Below are 18,374 nucleotides of genomic sequence, written 5' to 3' on the forward strand. Positions count from 1 at the left end.
CAAATTCTCAGTGTCGCGTCACTGGGACCTGCTGACTGTGCCTACTGATGCCCAGGGGGCAGAACGGGGCCTCCGCAAGGAGTAGCTCCATCATCGATATGATTTGTTACTTAGCCACTTTATCAATATGCTTTGTTATTTCTCAGAAGCTCTAGATTTTAAATGTCATCATGCACTTGTAGATACAAGCATGCATATATGGAAACCTTATACCCTCCTTGTAAAATTCATCAAAATTATTATTACCCTGCCTTTAAGATTTGGGGGTAATGATTATGATAGTTATTCTGCATTTCCGGAAATCAGACATTTTTAAACTTACACATTTCTTTGAATAAAAAGACGTTTCAAGCTTAATGATCTTTATGTTTCCTTCCACCTCTACTCTAAATCAGAGGCAAAAAAGTAAAAATACTTTTATTTTTAAATGCCATTAACTTTAAAGAGCTTATTTGTAGATTTCTATCAGTATTCTGAGAAAGGCTTTTCAATCAATCTGAAAATTTGAACAAAATCTAAAGTCATAGATTATGAAGTCACTGAGTCAATTGCTGGTGACCTAGGTATGGAAGGGAAGAGTTTAATGACACAGACATCCTATCATAGGTTGGCAATGGTCACTATTCCTAAATGGCTGGCACAGGGGTAAGGGAACCCCCCCAACCCCCGCTCCAAGAGATTTTGTGCATTTCCCTGATACTGTAAACGTGAGACTGCACTTACTACCTTTCCAGGCCAGGAAGGCAGCTGTAGTGAGCTACCTGGTCCATTATCGTGAATCAGACTTGCTCTGTTTCAGTTGCTGTGCAGACCTTCGTGTGCTCAGCTCCCCGGGTCCCTGTACTGTCCTCCCACCTCCAGCAGCTGCCCTTTCCCTCGCTTCTCTGCGCATGTACCCCCATCTCTCCTGCTACCCTTTCCTCTCTCCACGTAACAGCAGTAGCATCAGCCTTCCATATCCTTTCAGTTCCAATCACTTTTTTTCTCCAAATGCAGAACAGTTATCAGGCCAAGGCTTTCAATGCCCTCACCAGAGTTCCAGATTTTGTATTCATCGTATATGAGCTGTTGGCACTTTGGGCGTCAGGTTCTGGATTCCCAAGCAAACGGGTGCCATCCTTAAACCATATGTATTCAGGAGCTGGATTCGCTTCTTTGTCTTGACATCGCAGCTCTACCACGGTTCCACTCAGAGCGGAGTTGGGTATTTCACACGACGGAACTCCTGGAGCCACTGAGGGACAGAAGCCAGATGGTACTGGTTATTTATAAGCTAAACAAGGATTTTAACAGCCAGGTGAAGATTTATCAGACACCTGTGATAGAGACTGGCTACTTGCTCCAAAGGCCTATTGCCTTTCTTCAGGGGCATATAGCTAGACCACAGCCGCCAGTTTCCTTGCTACCTGAGGAGGTCATAGGCATGAGCTCTGTGCTATTTCCAGGCCTGATTCATATAAGCCTCCTGTGTGATTCTCCATTCATTCACTCCCCCACCCCCTTCTGCTACCAGGTAGGTGTCAACACCCATGGCGATCTCAGAAAGCCATGTATTAAAGGTATTAGATCAAAAAGCAGCAAAAAAAAAAAAAAAAGGTATTAGATCTATGTTTGGTTGGGTCTCTAATAATATCATGAAGTAGAATAACACAGCTCCACTTCTACAATCTCTGCCCCAACCATTAAGACTCGATCTACGTGAGAAACTTCTAATATGTTGAGCCACTCACTGAGAGTGCTTTTCTGTTATAACAGCAAGCATTATATTAGCTAATATAACAACTATTCTTTTTTTATCTAAATAATGTCTACTTTTCTCCTTACCAATGGTTTTAAAGTTTTATTACCAAGTGTATTCAGAAGAAGTCAAACCTGAGTATATTTTTGAGGCCCAGTACTGAACTTAATATCCTATCGTGCCCGGAACTGGCCAAATTAGAAAATATCTGAGTTAGGATTATTCATGTCCCAGGAATTTGTAAAGTAAACCAGACTTTACTAAGTAACTTAAATCAAGGAAAAGCCAGAATTCTAAGTGGTAGGTAGATTTCTAACATGGCTCTTCAAGTTCCCCAGCCCTGGTATATATAAACTTTCCCTCATTTATTCCATCGAACACTGATCTGGGTACCTCTCAAAGGATTTTGGAGATGCAGTTAAAGTCCCAAACCCACTGTCATTACAACTGGAGCCAACCTAATCAATGACTCCTTTAAAAGTGGTTTTCTCTGGCCGGTCACAAAAGGGAAAATGAAAGATTCAAAGCATGAGAGCAATTAGACATGCTTTTGTGGGACTAATGATTTCAGCCTCATGAAACCCTGGGCTTCTGATCTCCAGAACTGTGAGCTAGTAAATGGGGGGTGGGGGTGGGGTGTTCTATGCTGCTAAGTTTGTGATCATTTGTTATGTAGCAATAGAAGGCTAATACACCAGCTGATTCTCCAGGAAGGCTTTCTGAATTTCTTCTATATGATTACAGCACTAGTATTTTAGAAAGAGCCTGGCCTATGTAGAAAAACCAGTGACTTTATTCCTCTTGCTTGGTAGTTTATACTAATATCTATGAAGGAACAAAGATCACGTTCCTTTACCAATAGTAATCATGAGTGGATAATATCCATCAGCAATTTTTACAGAAACTAACCATATGGCTTTGGAGTTAACCCCATCAAGATCCAAATCCTGGTCCAGACACTTACTAGCTGTGCAACCTTGGGAAAATCATTTTACTTCTATTTCCTCATCTGTGAAAATCAGGTTGTCAGTGAAGATTAAGTAAAATCACATATTTGAAAGGGCCTGACATATACTAGCTGCATAATAAATGGTAATTTCCTTCTGTTACCAAATAATTTGTAATACTTCCGCTGGTCTACCTTTTTCTTTTACTGCTTTATTATCTCGTGTGATAACTATCTTATGTGGTAGGAGAAATACTACACATGCTGAAAGCTATTGCAAAGTAAACCCTTGGGGACAATGCTCCTGTGTACAGTGGAGGATCATTAAGATTTACCTCAATCTTTTTAAAAATATTAATTAATTAATTTATAGAAAGAGGGAAAGGGAGAGAGAAAGAGAGGGAGAGAGACATTAATATGTGAGAGACACACTGGTCGCCTCTCACAGGCCCCCAGCTGGGGACCTGGCCCATAACCCAGGCATGTGCCCTGAAGAAACCAGTGATGTTTTGGTTTGCAGGACGATGCCCAACCCATTGAGCCACACCAGTCAAGGCAAGCTTTACCTCAATCTTAAATAAAGAGAGGTTTCATGATAATAAATAAAAAATAGTAACATTTCACCGGCCAATGAGGTGAAGGGAGAAATAGTTCAGACTCTGCAGGAAAGGTGCTGCTGGTGGTCTCTGGAACAAGTTGCCTCATTGGCCCCAGGGCTGGGTGATGGGGATTAGGGTGGGAACAGTAATCACACAGTTATAAGCACATCACCTAATACTTCTAGAGTGACAGTGTCCTCTTCCAGGCTTTGGCCTTGCTCAGATGGTGTACTAACTTCACAACGATATTTGCCAGCATCATTTCTTGTAACATTTTTGATCCTGATATTGAAATCCAGCATCTGAGCTCGATCTTTAAAATCACCTGTTAGAAAAAGAAGAAACACAGTGTTGATAATAATATAAGTAACTTTCTGTATGCTATCTTCCTCAGGCCACTTCATTTAGGAACCAAAGCATTTACATTCCTATTGATAAACTCAATTTAAAAACTTAAAAATTGTATACAGGTCCTGTTATTTCAAGCTTTTTTCTTTTTAGGATGGCATATTGTTCACAAAAGAACATTCAGTTCCCTAGCCCATATTTTAAAGAATTCAATCCTCTTTTCTGCTTCATACCCTTGCTAGTATGGTTATGAAAAGATTCCTGCCTTCAAAAGATACTGGACAGCCTAGTTTAATTAGCTAGAACAGTGACTTTCTGTGCTGGGTGGTGGCTCACATGATAATCCACAGAAGAAAAGGTAAGGGCATCTTAAAAACATTCTTTTGGTTAGTTTTTGATAGGAATGTCTACAAAATTAGAATAGCATTTTGTATAATGTTCAGGTGCCAGAATTGGCAACCGTAGAAAATTCAAGTAAAGGCAGCTATGCTCTTAGCACCCTGAAGTCTGTAGCCTTATCTTGACAGATAAGAGCCAGAGGGATATATTAAATTTTCTGTAAACTTTAAACATTTGTTTGCTTGTATCATTCTTTCCAATTAAAGTAATACACAGTATTCTAAAATAACATGTTTAATATACTTGTTAAATTATATTGCCATTTAAAAACATATCTGTAATGGCAAATTTCAAGCATACACAGAATTAGAGAGCACAGTAAAATGAACCTCACTCAGTGTACCCATCACCCAGCTAATAGTAATCAGTGCATGGCCTGTCTTACTGTAACTGTACTCTAACCACTTCCATCCATCACTATCAACTCTTTAAATTGAAAGCTCCTCACATACTCAATAGGAAGAATAGGGAGTAGAAATGTAAGACAAATAAAAATTTAAAAAAAAAAGCACCAGATGAAGGGTCTCAGTGACGGCCTAGCTTCCTGATGGAAATGCGGAAACACGGTCAGGTCACTATAACGGAACAGTGACTATCCATTCCCAACACGGTACCATCTTGTCTTCCTCTCCCTCGAGGGTTTAACCTAGCGGGCCAGGAAGGACAAGTTCCTTTCCCACCCTCTAGGACTGAGCTGAGCAATGAAGGGTCCCCGGCCTCGGTGGAGCTCACCTCCTTCTGTTTTGTGTTCCCCGTTTTTGTGGCAGTGTTCTAGGTCTCGGTCGCCCACTGCCGGCTGCATCTCACACTTACAAACAAACACAGCATCTGTCGTCGGTGATGTCCTGCTCTCACGGGTAAACTAAAGGATACCGGCTGCACTTGGTGTTTGTTCTCTTGCTCTGGCCTGGAGCCCACAGCTTCTTACCTTTAAGGGCCTGTTGATAGTAGACAAAGGAGACACTGTCCCCCCTCAGCTTCTTCCATTCTAATCTGGAGGCCATGGTCTTCTTCAGGTATTGACAGGTTAAAACAGCCTCTAGAAACAACAACAAAAATAGTTATTTGCTAACTGTCGCTCTGAAATTGTATTTTACTTACTTAAGCAGTAAATATTTAACATTCTTAAGTTATTCCTTTATATTTCCTTTTCTTTTCCTTCCTTCCTTCCTTCCTCCCTCCCTCTCTCCCTCCCTCCCTCCCTTCCTTCCTTCCATCCATCCTTCCTTCCTTCCTTCCTTCCTTCCTTCCTTCCCTCCTTCCTTCCTTCCATCCATCCTTCCTTCCTTCCTTCCTTCCTTCCTTAAATTACCTCAACATGTACCACATGGGCTTAACCCAAAGATAAATCAAAAACAATATAGCTCTTCCACATAATAATTGCGTGGCACTTGGTTACTCTCCCTAGATCTTGAGCATAAGTTACCATCTGCAAAATAAGATAGTATCTCAAATTTTTGTGAGTCTTCAAATACAATAATATAGGCACAGTAAGTATTTTAAAATGGCAGCAATGGTTCAGTATTTATTTAATTCTTTCCAGTCTCAGACTTCAGGGATCTTGCAGTCTGGAAAAAGAGGCAAGTCAGAGGCTGTAACTTCAGTCCAATGAGATGTGTGCCAGAATGCAGGTACGCAGAGAGCGCTTCACACCAAGTGCCTAAGGGAGGCATTGAGTCCGGCCCACAGATGTTCCCTCAGCAGGCTACGTTCTCACTTGGATCCCTTCCCCTCTATAAGGGCATTGATACAAACCCAATATTGTCTTCCAACAAATTGTTGGTTCCTCCTGCTTACCCCAATCAAGATAAGTTATGTTAAAATTCTTTCCATACCTCTGATTTTGATGTTAAGCAAATGTAATGCCATTTTTAAAAAGAATTCAGCCCTGGTTGGTGTGGCTCAGTGGATTGAGCCCTGGTCTATGAACCAAAGGGTTGCCGGTATGATTCCCAGTCAGGGCACATGTGGGTTGTGGGCCAGGTACCCAGTTGGGGGTACATGACAGGCAACCATACATTGATGTTTCTCTCCCCCTCTACTCCCTCCCTTCCCCTCTCTCTAACAATAAGTAAAAATAAAATCTTAAAAAAATAATTCAGGCTATTACAGGATATAGTAAATGATGTAATATTTATGATACTACCCTGGGTTTTTAAATATATATACACATAGATATGGACAGAGAGCCTATATAAATATGCATAAAAATATTAACCCAGTTATGATTTCTGTGAGATAAAATTATTATTTTTTCTTTTGGTTAGATGTAGTTCCTAATGTTTTTTATTCCACACAGATTGCTAGAAATATAGAAATTAAATAAAAGGTAGTGAAAAATAGAAAGTAGGATAAAGAAAGGTGAGGAAAAAAATCCAAATTTTTTTCAAAGATGCCTGAAGTTTTACAAGCAGGTTTTATATTATAAAAAGACAGCCCTTTAGAGTCGTGTTTACAGTTATGCCGCAGAGACAAACGTGTGCTGAGCAACTTGTCTGAGGAAACACAGTTCTATTCTGTTGATTAAGGAGAATGGGTGGTGACCTTCCGGAGTCTTGAGTTTTAGATAGGTTTCCTTCCCGTATTTTACTGAGTTTCCAACAATGAAACACACCCACACTCATTTTTAGCCCCTACTCCTGGGGCTTGGAATAAATTTATACTCCCTTCACATATTTAACTATACACACACAAACACACACACACACTTGGTGAATTCTTCCTAATTTCTATCCTCACTGCTGTATGGGGGAACTTTGCAGAAATTATATTTTAAAATGTAACTGATTTTACTAAGTTCAGCTGACACCATTCCAGCCTCATTCACACTGACCATGTAAACTGTAGAGAAATAGTCTATCCAACTTGTGTAAAATATACTGAGCACTTAATGTGTGGCCAGCATTGTTCTGGAGCTGTGTTAGTGAGCAACACAAAGACCTCCGTCCTTTTGGATCTTATAATTTGCAGGAGGCAGGGACACAAGAAGCAACATAAAGTAAATTATACAGTATTTTAAGAGGTGATAAGTGTTATGGATATAGATCAGAGTACAGGGGGGTTGGAAGTGCTAGGAGATAGGGGTGCAATGAAAAAAATAAGGGGGTCAGAGTTCACCTAATTTAGAAGGTGACATTTGAACAGAGACTTAAAAGAGGGAATTAAATTCCTCAGAAGTCAAACTAGACTTTCGTAGCATTTGAATTGAGAATTCACCACGTGATTCTTTGGGAGTGCTCCAAGCAAGGGCTAGCCTAAGGTGCTAACGCCTTGACCCCCGGAACTATAAGGAGCAGTAAATCTACTAGAATCATGGGGTCAACATCTGAGGAGAAAAAAAACAAGTAAACTTAAAAGCTAACTACCATGGACTCTTTTTTCTCTTCTCAGCCAAAACTTAACACTCCAGGCTAGCATAATTCTGCATCTAGCCCTTGGGATTATTAGGCGACCATACTAGTTTAAAGGAGTTAGACTTCTGCCATATACCATGTTGTGTGATACTGTGAAAATTACTTAACTTCTTTTTGAACAGTATATGCACATTTGTAAAATGAAGAGAAAAAACAGTATCACCTCACAGAGTTGTTCTAAGTATTAAATGAGATCACACACACACATACACATGGGTACACGTGGTACTTTGCGTATAGTGCATGCTCCATCAATGGTCATTATTACGTTCATACATGAGGATTTTCTCTTAGTTGAAGCTGTAAGCTTGCCTTGACGTGACAGAAATCCACATTTTTTTTTTTTTGGCAGTTTCCAAGTAATTTTATTCAGAATTTTGTGTTTGTTTCCTGAATCAATAAATACTATACAAAACAATGTAAAAATGGCTACTATTTTTTTTCTCCCCTGATCCCACTTGGGGACAATCCCCTGGGTCACATAACTCAGGGGTTCTCCCTCCAGATTTGGTCCAGTAAATGAGGTTGAGTGACACCACAGCCTCCTGGAATCATTTTCAGAGGAATTTGGCTGGAGTGGGTAGAGACTTGGGTTTGGAGGTTGACTAGGTTAGGGAAGTGGATTAGTGTTTTTGGGAGAAGAGACGGCGCCTGGGGCAAGAGCCTACCCCAAAGAAAAGGGTATCTAAAATGTTCACGGTTCCTTCTTTGCCTCAAAAAGTGACATTTATTCAAAGGGAAAAAAAAAGAAAAAAAATGACAAGATGTCCATCCCTTGGCTCCCTTCCCTCCCCCCTTCTGCTCCTCCTCAGCCCCCCCAAGGACTGAAGCCTGGCCAGGGTGAGGTGGCAGGCCAGCCCCTCTCAGATGAGGTCAGCAACGTTGAGGGGCATTTCCTCAATGGAGGTGTTGTAGAAGGTCTCAATGTCCCGAAGAGTCCTCTTGTCTTCTTCTGTCACCATATTAATAGCCACTCCCTTACGACCAAAACGTCCACCCCGACCAATTCTGTGGATATAGTTTTCCCTGTTGGTGGGAAGGTCATAGTTGATGACTAAAGAAACCTGCTGTACATCGATGCCTCTGGCCAGCAGGTCAGTGGTAATCAATACTCTGCTAGAGCCAGAGCGGAACTCCCTCATGATTACGTCTCGTTCCTTTTGGTCCATATCTCCATGCATAGCAGACACGGTGAAGTCTCGGGCGTGCATCTTCTCAGTGAGCCAATCGACCTTTCTTTGAGTGTTGATGAAAATGACTGCTTGGGTGATGGTGAGGGTTTCATACAAGTCACATAGTGTGTCCAACTTCCACTCCTCTCGCTCCACATTGATGTAGAATTGGCGGATACCCTCCAGAGTCAACTCTTCCTTCTTGACAAGAATCCGAATGGGGTCCCTCATGAACTTCTTGGTCACCTCAAGCACATCGGAAGGCATTGTAGTGGAGAGCAAAACCACCTGGGTGTTGCTGTTGAGCTTTTGGAATATGTCATAGATCTGGTCCTTGAATCCACGACTTAACATTTCATCAGCTTCATCCAGTACAAACATCTTGATGTATTTGGGAGACAGGTATCTGCGGTTAAGCATATCAAACACACGGCCTGGGGTGCCCACAATGATATGAGGAGCTTCCATCTGCAGCTTCTGCACCTCAGCACGCACGTTGGTACCCCCAATACAGGCATGGCAAGAGGCACCCATGTAATCTCCTAAAGCCATGACTACCTTCTGTATCTGCTGTGCCAATTCTCTAGTAGGTGCCAGGACCAAGGCCTGGGTGGCCTTCAGGTCTAATTCAATCTGTTGCAGAATCGATATGGCAAAAGTGGCTGTTTTTCCTGTCCCAGATTGGGCTTGAGCGATCACATCATAACCCTTGATACAAGGAAGAATGGCTCGCTGCTGGATGGCAGAGGGCTTCTCAAAACCATAAGCGTAGATGCCACGGAGAAGGGACTCTGAGAGGTTCATGTCATCAAAGCTGTCAACAATCTCATTCCAGTTACTCTCGATGACGCCTTCAGGCTCCATTCCATCGGGGCCATTGTCTCTGGATCGGGAATCCTGACTGGCAGACATGATCCTTAGAAACTAGCCACACTTTTTATCATCACAAATTTACCTAAACATCACTCTGATTTTAACTAAAATATTACCTCTGAGAGCTAGGAAAATAATAGCTATATCATAATAAGGCTCATTTTGAGAATTTCATAGAATTTGAAACAGAAAAATGTACCCAGTTTTTCCATTAAGTTAATTTTAATTTCCATTAAAATGTTTCATTTGGATTGAGAAGAGGTCACTCTTTGTTTTGACAAAGCATTTGCAACAATTATTTTGCTATACCATGAATTTTAATTTTTCTAGGACTCTGTACTGCTACCTTTTGATTTTATTCTCACTGCTCAAGTTAAAAATCGATATCTTATATAATGCAAGAAGAGACTTGATGCTACTAAAGTAGTTGTGAAGAATGACTTGAAATTACCTCTGCAGAGAAGAGCATGCTATTAACCCTGATTTATAGCTCTTAGGGTTGGACACTTGCTACATAAGCTGTTCATATAATTTATAAGCCCGACAGAGCTGCCTTTATTTCAGTCTTACTCTGTGGGAAGTGGCACCACTGTGGGAAGTGACACAGAATAGCAGTACTAAAAAGAAGGAATTAATTCATGATTCATTGACATCAGAGCGACAGAGACAATGATCTGGATGAATTGGATGGAACACACATCTACACAAATCCTAAAATATTTTCGACTGCAAGTACAATTCAGTTACTGCATACAGTAGTAAACTAAAATGTGGAAGAAGATAGAAATTTACTTTTGCTTTATGAAGAGTCACACTGGAATGATTGGGGCATATATAAAATGGGATCAAATGTAATCCTTAATTAAAAGGAACAGAGGTGAAACAATAGATAGAAAATACTTATTTGGGAGCAAGCCTAACATTTGATTGCAATAAATTCTAGAAGGATTTACTATAGTAAACACAAAATATGCATTAAAAAGTAAAGTAGCCCTGGCTGGTGTGGCTCTCTGTATTGAGCGCCGGCATGCGAACCAAAGGGTTCCCGGTTCTATTCCCAGGCAGGGCACATGCCTGGGTTGCAGGCCAGGTCCCCAGTTGGGGGCGCACAGGAGGCAACCACACATTGATGTTTCTCTCCCTGTCTTTCTTCTCCACTCTCTAAAAATAAATAAAAAAAATATTTTTAAAAATAGTACTTTAATGTAAATGGTACAGGGTTTCAGCTTGGAGCGATGGAAATGTTTTGAAACTGGATAGAGGTAGTGGTTGCACAGCTGTGATTGTACTAAATGCCACTAAATTGTTCACTTCAACATGGTGGATTTTATGTTATGTGAATTTCACCTCAATAAGTTTTTAAAAACTAATGTGAAACTACAGAATATAACTTTGGCATCCTATAATAATCAGATATCATGGCACAGGGCCTAGGGGCAGGGCTGGATGTGTATCCATGGTACCCAGTTGGACCCAACAGTAAGAACCTCACTTCCTTGGTCCCACACAGATATCCTCATCCACCTTGCTCCCGTTGTGCTCACTCCTGTGTCCTTTCCAGCATCTTTGGCATCCCAGCCAGCCCTGTTTATCCTTCTTACCTCTTCCTATTTAAAACTAAGTCATGATAAGAGCGAGTATTTTATTAGCTTAATCATGTAAAATATTAGGATTTCCTAAATACTTAAGTAATTTGTTACTAAGTGATGTCATTTTTGAATGACAGGTTGACTCTTACTGTAGCATATTTCTTACTGAACAGGCACATATAATACAATGTGCCAGGTCCTACTGTAAGCACTGGTTAAACACTAATTCATTTAATTCCTCACATCCCAGTCCTCTTCTGCAATCTTTGTCTCTTTCCTTGAAATCTCCAGGAACCTAAGACATGCCTGAAGAAAAGGATCACACATTCAGGGCTTGTTTCATAACTGTTTACAACCTCTGCCTAAACAAGCAGCACATTTAAGAGAGAGTCATTTTTCTATTTGCCTAGCATTATTGTGACGGGGTAAAACAGTCTTCAGAAAAGAAGTGGATAGTCAATATTTGACGTACACTTACAAAAGCCTTTATAAATTTTTGGTTATTAGAACCTTTAAAAAATTAAATTGTGGTAAAATATACGTAATTTAAATTTTTAACATCTTTACAATTTACTGTACAACTGAACTATACAATTTAACATTACTGTTAAATATATTCACATTGTTACACAACCGATCTCCAGAACTTTTTCATCTTGTAAAACTCAAACTTCATACCCATTAAACACCAACTCTCCCTCAGACATATTTTGAAGACGCTAAAATAAATAACAAAATGGCACCCCAGAATAGTCTATAGTAATGCTATCCTAAACACATGAACTAGCAGGAGGTTTGGGGTACTAATTTCTATTTACCATATCTAGCTGGCTGGAAACTTCGTAAGGTCTCCATCTCCCAGTTTCACAAATTGGGTTTGCTGTGTTGCAGATAATTTATGTAACAAGAGACCTTCTTTTTACATCAGGTCTTTTATCTCATGTCCAAAATTCCCAGTGAGGAGGTGGAGAAAGAGTTCTCAAGGCGGAAATGGCATTAGAGGCAGAAGAATTAGTGTGGGGTGAGGCAAAGGGACCCAACAAATAGAAAGGTAACACCACACTTTGAGTCATTTAGACAGCACCGTCTGTGAAAATCAGGAAGGTACTCTACCTTGATACTCTATTGCTGTGATTACTTGATGGTCTTTTGGGGCAGAAAATCCATAGGCTTTATGATCTGGAAGATTAAAACAGATAGAATAATTAAAATAGTACAAAAGGTCATTTTTAAGGTTTGGGATGCAATATTAAAGAAAAGTGGCCTCAAGTTTGGTGACAGTTTCATATAATTCATAACACATAAGTTTTAAAGTATCAAAATAAGAAAACCCAGCCAAACCATTATTATTTTATATGTCTCTTCTGTTTCCTGTCTTGTGGTCTTATACCCTTTAAGCAGAACCCAGGAATCTATTAGCACCCCACCGCCACCACAGAAAACACATTCACACAAGCCCTACTGTTAAACAGGAATGTATGTCTTTCAGCTAATATATAATTTAGGGTCAAAGGGTATTGTCCCTCAAACAACTAATAATTTTTCGCACCTCATTCAAGGGTATGAATTGCTTTGTGAACTTATCCCTGAGTAAACCTACATCATAAGGAAATGAGTCATTATGGAGATTTATAGTGATCTAATAAATAGGGATGATGATGATGGTTACATCATCATTCTCATGATCTTATACACAATTTTCATTTAAAAAAGTGCTCATATATATTTTTTATTCTATAAAATTCAATATTTAAAGTGACCTCGTGTGCTAGATAATATTTTCTTTAAAATTTTTTTATAATTTGTTTTTCAATTACAGTTGACATACAATATCCTATTAATTTCAGGTGTATAACATAGTTATTAGACTTTCATATATCTTATGAATAGATATACTAAGAGTTGAACAACCAAGTAGCAGAACCAGGAATTAAAACTTTCTAATTCAATCTTTCATATGTATCACTTTGTGTTATGGATGTCATTCTGTCCAGTTTAATGACCATGTTTAAAAATAATATGTTACTTCCTAGAAGTATACATCTGTGAAATACAAATGCTGCTAGGGACAGATTTTTACCTGTTGTATTCTCCAATGTAGACTGAACACCCAGAACAGTGCCTGGCATAAAGCAAGGCATGATAAATATTTGCTGAATGAATAAATAAAACCACTCCGTATTGTATACTAATGAGAGGAACCAAGTAAATGGAGTCAGATCAAACTGACACTAATCAAGGGTTCCTAAAGGTGAGCAATTCTTTGGGGAAGGTGTTGTAAGTATAAAATACTGAACTGATATTAATTAATTACTTCAAAATCAGAATACAAAGCATTCTTGCTGGTTATCTTGAGTAAACAATTTAGGTAAAATGATCCAATTGCTGTCCTTCATTATTCACCCCTAAAAATCATATACAAAATAACCTAAAACCTAATTAAACTGATCATAAAAATCTAAAGAAAGTTATTTCTTGCTGTGGCCAGTGTGGCTCAGTTGGTTGGGCATTGTCCTGCAAAGCAAAAGGTCACCAGTTCAATTCCTGGTCAGGGCACATGCGTAGGTTGCGGGGTTGGTCCCCGTTGGGGCGTATATGAGAGGAAACCAATCGATGATTCTCACATCAATGTTTCTCTCTCAGTTTCTCCCTGCTTTCTTCTCTCTCTAAAAATAAGTAGATAAAATAAAAATAAAGGTTATTTCTTAAATATATTTCTATAAGTTACTGGAGATGCTGCTTCTCTGTTCATACTATCATCTGTCTCCTGTCTTCATAAAATCTACAGACCCTGTTTTCACCAAGGGAAAAATGACCTGTCTGTTGCCATAGTCAATGGACGGTTTTCAGTGTTTATCTGACAGTGTTGACTTCCTTGGACTGTATGAAATGACTCTCTCCTAGCCTTATTACTGTTGATCCCTTGTGGGCTCCTCCTCCTTGTTCTTCCCATCCATCCATCTTTTCTGACTCAACTAACTTTCTCTATAATCTTATACTCCCATTGACTCAACTACCATTTCTTTGCTCAAAAGAATGACAAACTAGAAGCAGGCAAAACGGGGAAAACAAGGATGTCACCCCCAAGGTGACCTTTCCTCCCCTAGCACATTCCTGGTCATGCAGTTCGAATCCTCCCCTGACATGCCGCTAGTCACATGGTAGACCCCCTTGGAGGCTGGAAGAGAGGCCTCATTGGACTCCCATGAGGCCCTTGCATGACCTCTTCCTTAATTAAGCATTAATGTCTACAGGTAACATCTAGGCCTCAGTTGCATTTCAGCTCCCAGCAGAGAAAAGCAGCAAAACCAAACAAACGGTGCCATGGCTGACGTCAGGACCAGCTGCATTGACTACTGAACCCCTGCCCTGGCACTGACCTGTCAGTGGAGACTATGACGCTGAGGAGACACACCTGCAAAGCTGATGAATATTCTATTGGGATCCTTCCCTGAGACCACCAGATAAATACCCCCAAGACTGAGGACCCGGTGGGCGTTCCTTCTTGGGAGCATGCCCATGTCTTTCCCCTCCCTTTCTTCTTCCCCCAGGGTGTTACCTTTACCTTTCTTTCTCCTAAGCTCCAAGGGCCCTTCTTTTGCCTCTAATTTGTTCCTTGAATCCATTTCTTTTACTGCTCACTTCTACCTCTGTGACTTTCTAAATAAACTTTCTCTTATACCTTGAGTCTTGGCTCTGAATTCAAGGACTGAGGCTGCTAAACCAAGGTCTGGTCTGATACTGGCCTAACACTTGGTGTTGTTTCGGTCACCACCCACAGTCTGAAGAACCAAGAATAGAAAAAAATAGATTAAAGGAGGGCAAAGAACCATGAATTCACGAATTCTGAAAGTTCCTATGGGAAATTCATATCAGAACTTTTTGACTGTGAAATAATCTATTTCACTTTTGGGAAGTAGAGAAAAATCTTTCATATAACAGCATCTTTTCATTGATTTATTTATCTATGTGTACATTAACATGTAAATTAGTCTTTCACTGTGCTAGACCTTATCACTCTTACGGAATACATGCTAGTCTAAGTATTTTCTTTTCCTTTTTTCTCCCTTAGAAGCCTGGACAGCAAATCTAATTATGAAAAAAAAAAAACAAAAAAACCCTCAAAAATCTACAGGCCTCAAATACCTAGCTCCCCTGTCAAACATCAGTCAACTATTCAGAATTTATATTTCTAATTTGTAAACATCTTCAGTAGGGAAATTGACAGACCTGGTGTCTATGTGAGGCATGTATGACTGAACTGATCCTTTTTATTGACAGCTGTAAAAATATTTCTACAAAGCAGTAAGCCATGTGGCTCAGTCTTAGGTGTCAGGGCCATCGAAGAATAATTTCAAAGTAACTGTTTTGCTTATGATTTCCAAAACCATGAAGGGGGGTCTAAGCAATCTTTTAAAATACGCTTTTTTCCCTTTCCACACACTTCTGTCCCATACCAGAATATGGCCTGTGTTCCTCTGAATTCCACCCCCACCCCCTTGTGCCATTCTATTCCAGCTTCTCCTCTCCTTCTCCAATTTGTTTTGTAGCATCCAAAGGTAGGGCCTGGATCTTCAGAGAGCTGAGAAAGGGAAGAGAGACTAAGCTGGCCAAGCCAGATTCTTCTTAGGTGAGCTGGAGAAAAGACAGGGCCTGGTGTGTTCTTGTTACAGCATACCTACATTTAAATGATATAACTTTTTTGTTTCTTTTTGCCAGTGATTCTGATTCCAAACCATTATTCTGTGAAACTTTCAAAGCACACGTTGAAAAAGTCTCTTTTCTCCATTAGCAACAAGTAAATTAGTGCCCTCAGAGAAATTCCAACTAGGACGGGTGTTTCTTGCCATTTTTAAACTATTTTTAGTACTTTTCAGACGAAACAATGAAGACTCATGTTCCCTAGAAACCAAAATCTGGGCAAAATAGGAAAAGCTCATCTTTGTTTCCTCCACATCATCATAACTTTGAACTTTTCATACACCACAGTGCCTACTGAGAGTGTTTATTTTCTTCAGGACGCTTGGGCCTTCTTTCATCGGAGGCAAGCGTTAGTTCAGTCTGAGGCTTGAAGATCAGGACTAAGTTAAATCACTTCCCTCTTTGTCAATTTTTCTACTTGTTTAAACTTCGTTTCAGAAAAATTTCTTAAGTTTCAAAAATCACTTTAAAAGGTGGGAAATAACAGCTGTTAACTTCAGATTTTAGTAAGTCCCTTGTAATTTTTATATGTAGTTATTTGAATGGAAAAAAAAAAAAATGTGTCCTAGACACCAAAAGAGGAAGGATTGGTTGAATTAGCAAAACTACAATGACAAAAAAAAAAAAAAAATTAAAATGAGAATTAGTTTTAATGAATTAATAAATAGGTAGCATTTCTTGGTATATGAATACTTATTTCTGTGACTTTCATAAGTATCTTCTAGCTACCTTCCTTCCTCTAATTCTATTTACTTCAAGGTTTGCTTTTAATTAAGTAAAAATAATTAAAATGTGTGGTCACTTATGCTGAGCTTATTAAAGAAAAAGTTCTAAATCTAAATAAAAAAATTCATTATAATACTTCTACCTTGGTTCAGCCTTTCTAGTCTTGGAATTCAGTTTTTGTTTTTTTAAAACTTGCACTCAGTAACTCTTCTTATGAAAACAAAATGTTGGATTCTGTATAAACAGTTCACTCACAGATGTTAGGAATCGTCTCTGCTGGCTGCTTTCTTAAACTGATTTTTATTTTTTCTTCAATTTTCCAGAACAAGTTAACTAGGAAAACAAATAATATTGTCATGTACGTCTGCTAGTCTTAAAATTAGCTACAAAACATCTTTAATAGTTATGGATGCATGCCAAAGTCACTGGCAGAAGTTCATAAAATGAGGGTAAGAGATGATTATCTCCATAACTAACACTCCCAGTCAGGTCAAATGAAACCTTTGTGCTTCTTCCCCTGCCCAGCTGTAAGAATAAATGTTCTCATATTGTCTATCACTTATCTAAAATAATCTGTTTTGACTACAAATGAATACTTATTTATACTACCACGATTCTGAAATTTACTATAGAAGTGTTGTTTAAATTAACACTTTTAATTTAAAACATACTTAGCAAAAATTGACATGTGATAGAGGTTGTTCGCTTTTAAAATACATTACAGAGACTACCATGCACAAATAAGTTATGAAAACTGGATATAAGTTATTTCATAAATTTTCAAAAAATAAAAATTAATAGCCATGTGATTTTGATAATCGCTGATACCCAATTATACTACCAACTGTAAGAAGAGTGCACAGGGCTAGCAGTTATAAAATAATACCACCCAGTATTTATGGATAAATTACTTATATGAATAGAAAGTAACCCAATGAGGTAGGAATTAGGAGTTAGATAATATAACCTATCGCACTATCAGTTAACTATCATAGATATAGAGAAGTGGGGGGAAGAGGAGGAGGAGAGGGAGACAGACATACAGACATGTCCTTCCAGTCTCTTAAACTAAATATTCTGGCCCTTCTTTTTAATGAGACATTGATACCCTATTTTCAGAGAAAGGGAAGTCACATCGAAGTGCAAGGAAAAATAAGATCTGTGTAATTTTAGAGGGACCTGTGGCTGATGTCCTGGTGAGTTAATGATGGCCTAAAGAATTTTAGGGTGATTTGACTATGAATAAATTTTCCCTTAAGAACCTAACATTTAAGTAAAATGTGACTCCACTGTGTTAGTATCCTCATTTGACAGATGAGAGGTTAAGTAGCCTGCTCAAGGTCATAATGCTAGAAAGCAGGAATGCCAAGATGTGTGTCTCTATCTAGTTAGTCTGGCTCTGCAGGCCACCCCCCCACCCCACCCTGCGTCCCCCAGCCACCCTGCTTTGTGAGAAAGTAGTAGTTCCAAAAGCAATACTGCCAGACACTCTACAAATGGCTGCACATTCATTTTCAAGCCTTAGGGATGCAAAGATATCATCTGAGAGTATATACCCAATTGCCATCTGCAACAGAGCAAGTGTTAATGGGCAAATGTTTATGGTGAATGAACTAATCTGAATAAATCTTGTATTTTTATTATATACTGCACAGACATTTTATGTCCCTTGCCTCTTCTGGTTTTTTAATCATTTGAGTACAAGAAAGATGGCTGGTGTTTCAGAATTAAGTATAAAGTTGTATGCATGTAAGTTACACGCATTAGTAAACCTAGGGTAATTTTCAGGGCATTCCGTTACCCAAACAACAGGACAGTTAAAATTTTGGGATGATATTAGATACGGATGAATAAGTTAACTTCTTACAGT

General features: G+C 39.2%; 1 protein-coding gene and 1 pseudogene across 2 annotated transcripts in view; both read right to left on the reverse strand.

The window, feature by feature from the left end:
• The window catches only part of JAM2 (junctional adhesion molecule 2), a 56,160-nt gene that overhangs the window by 20,518 nt on the left and 17,268 nt on the right, over window positions 1-18,374 (reverse strand). For both annotated transcript variants that reach the window (XM_090272772.1, XM_090272764.1), the window contains exons 2-5: window positions 12,191-12,256; window positions 4,959-5,069; window positions 3,456-3,608; window positions 1,032-1,234 (exon numbers count right to left, since the gene is read on the reverse strand). In XM_090272772.1, coding sequence (XP_090128898.1) covers window positions 1,032-1,234; window positions 3,456-3,608; window positions 4,959-5,069; window positions 12,191-12,256 — 533 coding nt within the window. The remainder of the gene's footprint in view (window positions 1-1,031; window positions 1,235-3,455; window positions 3,609-4,958; window positions 5,070-12,190; window positions 12,257-18,374) is intronic.
• On the reverse strand, window positions 7,796-9,541 carry LOC150020698 (eukaryotic initiation factor 4A-I pseudogene; annotated as a pseudogene).

The sequence above is a fragment of the Furipterus horrens genome, unplaced genomic scaffold (assembly GCF_987537825.1).
Source record: "Furipterus horrens unplaced genomic scaffold, mFurHor1.1.pri manual_scaffold_1, whole genome shotgun sequence".
In the NCBI taxonomy this organism is placed as follows: Eukaryota; Metazoa; Chordata; class Mammalia; order Chiroptera; family Furipteridae; genus Furipterus; species Furipterus horrens.